The following is an 8685-nucleotide window of genomic DNA, read 5'->3' as shown; positions in this document are numbered from 1 at the left end:
GCTCATCTCTCACTAACAAAATGCAGGTAATCACGATCTGTCCCTGGGTGTTTAAAGAGGATTTAGCAATCCAAACACAAATGCAGCTCTGTTGCCTTAGAGAGGGTGTAATTGTGAGCAAAATCTGGCCTTCTCTTTTAAACTTTGCAGTTTATCTTGACTGCTGCATGCTTTATTTTTAGAGTATCATAAAGGGCTTTTGTTCCAAGGTATATTTAACAGGGGAGTGGAAGGGAAGTGGGAGGGCTTTGTGCATAGGGAATGTATCTCTTGGTCTCTTTCTTCAACCCACCCCCTCACTAGATACTCTTGGAGGGTGGAGTATAAATGAAAAAAAAWTGAGAAAATAATAATTAAAAAAATTTGACTGAAATTGCAGTCAAAGGCATTGTCTAGGCGTCCAGCCCTGGAGGCCTCTTGGGCGCCATGAAACATATTAGCACAAAAAAGACAAGGAGAGAAAGGAAGAGGCAGGGTGCTGGTGGTCTCAGTCTGGCCGCAGCCGGCGGGTGTCCGGCCACGCTGAAGCAAGACAGGTCACGTAGCCTTACTGGTGGCTGGTGAGCAAGACCAAGAACCTGATAAGCCCAGCCTGGCAGCACTGGCTGCCCCCACTTCTGTCCGAGCCATGGGGAAAGAGCTGCAAGCCCAGGAGGGTTGGGTTAAGTCCCCAAAGACAGGCACGAGGCTCCCAGCTTCATTGGCAGCATGCCGGTTACAGAGCCTAGCTTCAAGATCCAGTAGACAAGGCGATCTGGTGGTTTCAGAGACAGTCTGRAAACCTGAACAATGTTTGTGTGCAGGGATGGATTTGGCTTGGCAGTGCCTGATGCTGAGGCCGGCCAGGCCCCCTTCACTAAGGCAAAGCACGTTGCTGCTCAGCTTTGCCAGACACATTTCTCCCTCTTTTCTTTGACATAGGCATTTTTCTAGCTAGGTCAGAATCCAGTTTTCTGCCGTTCCCCTGCTTAGGTCTGTCTCAGTCTGTGTTTTTCTTTCCTTCCCTTTCATTGCTGGAATCTGGGAAGTCTCTCCAATCCTTAGAAATCCTCTCAGGGGATGTTGCTGCTATTTGGGCTACCTAGAAGCGGTGAAGCACTCTCCGGCTAGGTCTCTTTTCTGGGGTGATACTCTGCTGCTGCCACTCACTGTATCTGCGTAGAGGACAAATACTGAGGACCACAACTCTGGGCAAGGTTTTTTGAATCTAGAGACATAATCGGAACAAGGTCTTGGCTCTCCTGAACAAGGTCTTGGCAGCTGATGCTCTCCAGTGACCTCAGTGGAGYTTGCATTGCTCCAGACCCTTGCTTTGCTGCCCAAAAGCAGAGTTTATTGACTCCCTAGCTGCCTGGCAAGCGGGTGTTTGTACAGCAGAATGGAGGGCGATGGCTGCGGGCTGGGTCCGCCTAGTGACAGGCAGAGCTCAGCCTTCCCGCAGCTCCGTAGCTGCTGCTGCAGGTACACCGCGCTCCTGCATTGGCCATGCTCTGAGCCAGTGTTAGACCAGAAGCCACGTAGACATGTCTGAAGGGTGTTGTACCCAAATTAATGTGCTTTGTGTTCACATCCACCTGCACAGACATGCCTTATGCCTGCCTGAGTGGGCTAGGACGTTCATTTGCCACCAAGTTGGGAGAGCTACACTTACTGCTATGTAAAGGAACACTTAAAAGCTTGTTCTTCTCTTGTGTTCACCTGCTGATGCAGGCAGCTGAGTGGGGCAGATCCAATGAGTGAGAGAGTGATGGGGAGAGAAGAGCAGTAGAGTTCTTTTTCCCTTTGTTTTAAGGCTTGTGCTAACTTGTCTTGTAAAATCCTCTCCTGCCTTCCAAATCCAGTCAACATGAGTCACCCGCTGAGCCCATCCTTTGCCTTCGCATTGCAACACGAATGACAGAAACCATCCAACGGGAGTGCTTGAATCCATGATGAGTTTTGTTCTATTGCATAAATCTTTTCACCGTTTACAGGTGAGTTGCTACAGAGTTATTGCCCGGGTGGTATTCCTGCAGCCGGTTCCCAAAGAGCGTATGTCTGGGCTTCTCGTTCCCTCCTGTGCGAGCCCGAGTAACGCTCTTAGCTGAGCTGCAGCAGAAAGCAGGACAGCGTGTTTGAACGATACCCGTGTGGGTTGTCGCACAGACCTGTTTTCCTTAAATGCCTAGTGTGATGGGAAGATCCCATGAGCCAGTGTGTGTGCGTGTGATACGTCTCAGCATCTCATAGACATATTTTATTTTTTTTTTAAAGAGGAAAAATAATAAAACTTCACAGACTTTCTAGAGTGAGAAGCTAAGTTCTCTTAGCTTTTCCTGAGAAAAGGAAAGAAAGAAGAAATTGGAACTTTTTTCCTTAATTTATGCTTTTATATATATATATGTATTTATATCTGTGTATTTATTTATAAAGAAAGAGCAAAGGACAAATCAACCCTCAGATTCCAAAAAATGACAGCTCTTTGGCATTGCTGTWCACGAAATACATCCACCAAACTGAAACTAATTATCCCACAGATGAATAACTGAATCCACTCCTTTCTTTATCACATCTCTTTCCTTCCCCGAGGGCTTTTCCCTCCTTCCCCACCCTCCTCGCGCTCCCGGGGCCGGGCCGGGCCGGCGCGCACAGGGTTACGGCTGCACCTGCTCGGGTGTACCTGTCCCACGGCACCTGTGCCGGCAGCCAATCCGCGCCGCGGAGCCGGGCGACCTGTCAGCGAAATACCTGTGCGCAAACCCTCGCCATAAATCAAACACTGCACGGGCAATGTCTGTATTTAGCAGGTACTAGAAGAGAGAAGTCATCAGAATTTGCYGTCTGCAAAGAGTTGGAAACTAGGAGAAATATGTCGAATGAACTTGAGTAAGTAGTTTGGGKTTTTTTTTTTATTTATTTACCCAGTCCTTTCTGTATGTAGGCTAACTATTTCTTCTGAGCTTGTTAAAGTGCTTTGGATTTGAATGAATTGGACTCCTACTCCTTGGGTTAATCTGTCTGTCCAGCTGTTTACAAGTGGAAGTAAAAGAATGGGATGGGAGTATTTTTTCAGACTTTATGTTCCTCRCTAAGCTGTTGCTGGTCTTCGGAGGAGTCTTTTCTTATTGTTGCTGTCAAGAGGTTTTTAAAACTACGATCCTAATTTTTTTCCCCCAGAATAAAGTTTGACACATTAAGTTTCCATCTCAAGGCAAACCTTTTTTGCCTCTATCCAACAAAAATCTAACTTATGCTACAGTGATTCTGTATTTTTTTTTTAAGAAATTATCTTCCAAAGTATTTACTAGTTTTGGATGAATTTCTAGTTTTTTCTAAGCAAATGCATTCAGACTGTGATTCTATCAAGAAATTATAATTGATGGGAAGTCACTTATTTTGATTATTTAACAGAAAAACAACTATTTAACATTTTATTCATCCTAAATAACTCTTGCTTCTAATCTGGGGACCTCCAAAATGTTTTGGACTCTGCATACTGACAGCTATGCATTCGCGTAGCATGCTACACCTCACACCTCTGGAAGAAAAGCAAAGAAGGAATGTTAGGGTGGCATTGTTACCAAAATTAGTTATCTACAACAGTTTGATATTACGTAGTAAAGGCTGGAGGGATTTTGAACAGTCATATAGAAAAACATTGAATTCTTCTGTCAATCCAGTCTTAGAAAGCTATCTAGATATATCTAGCCATGTGTGAAATACATAGGCATATAATAAAATATATCTAGAAATACATGTTCATACATACATCTGTGTGTGTATATAGTGCTTCAGAAGGTGTATTTAAACAGGGAAGCACATACATACATGTGCTTACAACCTTGACAGGCGTGTTGATAGCTATCTGWTAATAATTAAGAGCCCTGAAGAGGTGCAGCACAAATTATTATTGTATATAAACACTGGGATCCATATGCTTGGATCAGTTAACAATCAGTATCTTACATTTTTGCTTTTTGAACTYTTTGGGTAATTTATGGATTTTATAGATAGATATAGATATATAAAACTTAAAGTCAGGCCATGTGGTTTACTCTCAAAATGCTAGAGTGTTTGTGTGTGTACACAGTGTATTGCAGAATTAGATTGATGTATTACTAATTATGGACTGGGGCATTATGTTACCTGATGAATTACATGGTTGCTTGACTCTTCTCTTACTAACGGGCTGTTAACCCCTGTGCCTTTCACATGAGAAGGAGGGAATTGATGGGAGTAGCATCTCTTTTGTGATTCAGATCTCAACTCCAAAGACTGATAAAACTGCAGAGGTTGCTATCTCCTCTCAATCTTAGCAGAGATCTTTGCAGCTTTGTTTGGTTACCTCCGTAGGTAAAAGGCTCTAGGCAGTCAATGGAGTCCTTTTGAACAGCAAATGTTCTCCAGTAGATCAAACTGGAGGACGCTTTTGCAGATCTCTGTGAAACTTTGACTTTAGTTCACTACTCCACATCTGACAAAAAATTTATCTCAAGAGACCAGACAGTTGGGTGGTGCAGATTCAGTGTGCTGATGCCTTGTCAGAGGGGCAGAGGCAGGCAGTAATTGCCAGCTCYACTAGAAAGAAGCCATTTAAGAGCATAGTGGGGCTGGAGCACCTCACCTGGAAAGCTCCCCAGGGGCTGAGCAGGGAGCAGTGATAGGAGATAAGGGAGCTGGGAACTTYGTGGTACCAAAGGCACAGCTGAAATGGTCAGACAGCTTTGGAGTCCACTGTCCTGGTGAGGGGAAAGGTGTCGCTGGGGAGGAGGAACCTGGTGAAGAGTTGCAAAAGCAACATCTGAGCAATGGGTCTGTTGCAGTAGCTGTTCGCCTCTGCGTAATCACCTGGGCCACAGCCGTACAGGGTGTAGCCCCTTAGACATCAGTGGCAGGAGAGGAGACCGGTATTTCGAGGCTCTGAGAAGGGCAGCAGTGCTCGTGTCTCCCACAGCCATGCCTSCCTCGAACAACCGCTGCCCGTGGCAAGCTGGGTGCGGGCACAGGGAGGGTGATCCGGGCTGTTCGCGTGTGCTCAGACGTAGCTGATTTCCAGGGAGCTGTGATACCCACATGTGCTGATGCTGTGGCCCAAAATGACAGGAAGGACTCGCCGCTGTTTTTTTCRCCTTTGCCACTTTAATTTCACTGACAGGACTTGGGAAAAAGACTAGTGTGGCATGAGAGAATGAGATGTTTCATCTATTTTAAAATATTCTAACTATAGTTTCCATAGCCTTCTATATTGAACTTATGTCTAACTTTGCAAAGCGTGGGCTTGAAAGAGTTAACCAAGAGTTACTCCCAATTGTGGTTTTGTGGTCGAAACCATGATCGCCAGAAGCAAATTTTTGTCATGCATAAGGTGTGTTATTAAAACTTGAGTTATGCTCCTGGTGAATGAAAAGTTAAAGCCCTTTTATAAAATCCTGGCAGAAAAGCACACAAGGGCTAACCGTACTGAAACAAGGTACACTTTCAAGGGAGACGTGGGTTTTATTTTTTTTAAGTTATGTAAAGAGAAAGAGAGATTTGTAAATTAAAGAAACAACAACCATGTAAGTGCTATGCAATTCACAACAAAGGAATAAAAGCTCTCTGAGTAAACTCTAGACTCAAAGCACAGATAAATCAACATTTACATAGTATCTCAGCTTTGGTGCTTTGGGTCACATTTTCAACCGATTGGTACATTGGCGTAATTTCAGTGAAGTCTGTAGTATAAAGACAATTACAGTGATAGAGGATCTACTCCTGCTTTGTTCAGTCTAGCGTTTGAATTGTTGATCATTGTAAAGTGTTCGTCCAAAAACACACTTGTGCTTACATTGCACCTGTAGGCGCTTCAGCTCTCTTGATTGGCAGGGAAGACTGGAGCCTTGGGTCCTCATATAATCWGTGCTCAAGAATGACAAAGTCAGCAGCTAAAACATGCATTAATCAGAGCAATTCACTTAGAGTATGAYTGTATTCTGTCTAAAACTCTGTTGCTAACACACAAGTTTCAAAGGCTCAGAAGTTAAGAAAAACTRATGGTTTGTTTGTTGTTGCTCCTTTAGGTGTTAGATTGTTCTGGCTAGTAGCTGTGGTTATGGGTGAGGGTAGTTGGGTGCTAGACACTGTACAATTTCTGAACCAAAAGTAGTCCTTTTTCCCAAAGCAGTCGTAACCAGAAGTGTTGAGAGGTAAGAATAGATGACACTTACCGAGAGACTTGGCTCCTGGGTGCCAGCCAGCTGCCTATGTCAAGTTTTTGTTTCTTTTCTTTGCTCTGTCTTTGCCATCTGGGCTATGAAGCCTGTTGCCAAGAAATGGGTTGTTTAGTAGGATTAAATCTACAATGGGATGAGTCAAGTTTGTTTGGCAAATACATTATTGGGAAGACATCATTGTGAACTTTTTGATTAAATAGAGAAATAAAAGGTTTGCCTGGTCTTGGGGAATCCATGTTTAGAGGATACTCTTGAAGCCAAGCATKTTATTGGAGATCTTTCCAGCCAAGCTGAGATGTTATGGGAGATCTTTCCAGCTTGAAAAGTCCCTCCAGAGTGGGATGAAAGAGGAAAACAGGAGAGGAGTGCAAGCAGAAGGATGGGAGGAGTGTGGGAGATGCTGGGAAGGGAAAGATTCAGACGGAAAAGAAAGGTAGAAGTAGAGGGGGAAAAGACAGATAGAGCCAACCAATCTGTCTCTTGCCAGGTCTGCATATAGATCGCTCTGCGGCTGAAGCAGGTACAGCAGCTTCCAGACGTTGGACAAGGGTAATCTGAAAGAGCAGGAGAACAAGCTCCAGTGCGTGAGGCTTGTGTTGAGCGTCCTGCCAYGTGCTTCCTGTATCCTCTTGGGCAATTCGCCTTAGGATTGATCTCACCCACATTTAGCAAGCTAAAACCCAAGTGTCGGCTTTGTTGGTTGTCTGAATTTCCTCTGCAGCAAGAGGAAGAGATAAGCACATCCAGAAAGTCTTTCATCTCGTGCTAAAATGGGTGGGTCAAACYGTCCCATTGGCTCTCAGCAGCACGTAGGAAGCCTGAGATTCAACACTTACTGAAATATCRAATGTTAGGTGAGGTTAATGTGAGTCTCTGTTCTTACTGATTTCTTAAATGAGTGCTGAGGTTCACACACAGATATTGAACTCTAGAGATAGTCCCATTGTTTAGTGTGTTATCACAGGATCCTCTGATGGTTTGTGATAAGGGAAGTCTTTCTCATCACAAGTCTTATAAAACTGGGTTGTAGTTTTCTTCTTAAAGCCATAGCTCTTTGAGTCAAATGAATAGATGAGAATTAAAAAATAAAATAGCAAATAGCTAGGTTATTGGATGTGGAAGTTGGAAAAAATCATATATTTGCACTCAAAACAAAGATAACAAAAAGCAGCTAAACTCTCAAATCTCAGAGATCTGAAGTTAGTTTCATCCTGTGTAATCTTTCTCATGGCACTTACAAGACTTGGAGCATTGATACAGTTTGTGCATGTGTGTTAAGTCTTGGAGAGGATGAAGGTTTGTGTTCATGAATATGTATACATAAAGTGTCTTTATCTCTCCACAGAGTGAAAATGAGAATGAGAGAGCAGAAGTTTAGATCATAATTTCACAYGTGCCAAGAGATAGCAGATGCTCGATTAGAAATACTGATAGGGGCCTATTTTTTAATGCTCTGCTTTTGAAGGTGAATCACCCTGAAACTCAGGACACCTCAAAACTGAAGCATCACAACTGCTTCTGGGAGGAGGGGAAAGAAAAAACAAACAAACAAACAAGAAAAGCTCTATTTCCTGAACTGCAAACTAATTTCTTGTTGTAATATACTATAGTAGGCAAGAAAAGGCACTAAAACTAGAATCATTCATGAAATACCATGGTCACATGGATGGATACATCAAGGATGATGTTATCAGGTAAAACACAACACCAGCTGGTGACCCCCCAGCATCACTCACTGCTGAATTGTCTCATGGAGCAGGCTAGAAAGGCGGGGACCAGACCTCTGCTAGCGAGCTATAGCAGGGGTTCTGGTCCGGTCCTGCTCTCACATCTTCACTGAGCAGCCTTAGACCAGTCGTTTTAATGTCAGGGAGCTGGCAGGGGTCTGTCTCCGTGAGCGTCAGCACAACGGGCATCGCTCCCTCCCCACCCCGCTCCGTCCCGCCTGGGAGATGCACCACGCCTTCCCCGCTGCGTGACCAGAGCCAGCTGCACAGCTAAGCCCTCTTCTGGGTGCTGCTGAGCACCACGGGCCTGGATCAGCACCCTTGTGCAGGATCCGGTTCCCGGGAAAGAGCAGCCGTTCCACGCRTGGCTCCTTTCCATCCCAGCCGCCGCACATTTCTGCTCTGCGCTTACAAAGTGCAGGTATCTGCCCCTGTCGTGTTCCGTCTGTGCGGGACCTCTGCCAAGCGCCACGGGGCTGGCCTGGCTCGTGTACGTGCCACACGGGCCATTTCTTTCCAGGCGAGAGAGAACTGTGCACTGTCTTTGGGGGGAAATGGAGCRGAGGGATGGCTAGGAAATGTCTAGCTCTTGCGCCGGGTTAACGTGTTGCACAACGCTGAAGCTGGTCATGGTGGTGAAACGCTCCTAAAGACGTCGCATGACACAGGCCATGTTTTTATCCAGCTGYGAGGGAAAATATTTCTGGTCAAGATCCAGGAGATCAGCAGTCTCCTAGGCCTTAGCGCCTGTAAATCRACACTGTACC

General features: G+C 44.9%; 1 protein-coding gene across 2 annotated transcripts in view; it reads left to right on the top strand.

Annotated features, from left to right (window-relative positions):
• The first annotated feature begins 1849 nt into the window (after positions 1–1849).
• The window catches only part of GRHL3 (grainyhead like transcription factor 3), a 30571-nt gene continuing 23735 nt past the window's right edge, over positions 1850–8685 (top strand). The window contains exons 1-2 of one of the 2 annotated variants that reach the window (XM_085305043.1): positions 1850–1973; positions 2784–2865. In XM_085305043.1, coding sequence (XP_085161169.1) covers positions 2849–2865 — 17 coding nt within the window. In that variant the 5' untranslated portion in view covers positions 1850–1973; positions 2784–2848. The remainder of the gene's footprint in view (positions 1974–2783; positions 2866–8685) is intronic. The other variant, XM_085305044.1, reaches the window with a different exon arrangement.

The sequence above is a fragment of the Rhea americana genome, unplaced genomic scaffold (genome assembly GCF_003343005.1).
Source record: "Rhea americana isolate MKP2758 unplaced genomic scaffold, rheAme1 scaffold_215, whole genome shotgun sequence".
Taxonomy (NCBI): Eukaryota; Metazoa; Chordata; class Aves; order Rheiformes; family Rheidae; genus Rhea; species Rhea americana.
Note: the sequence above shows the minus strand (reverse complement) of the source record. Positions and strands in the feature narration are given on the sequence as shown.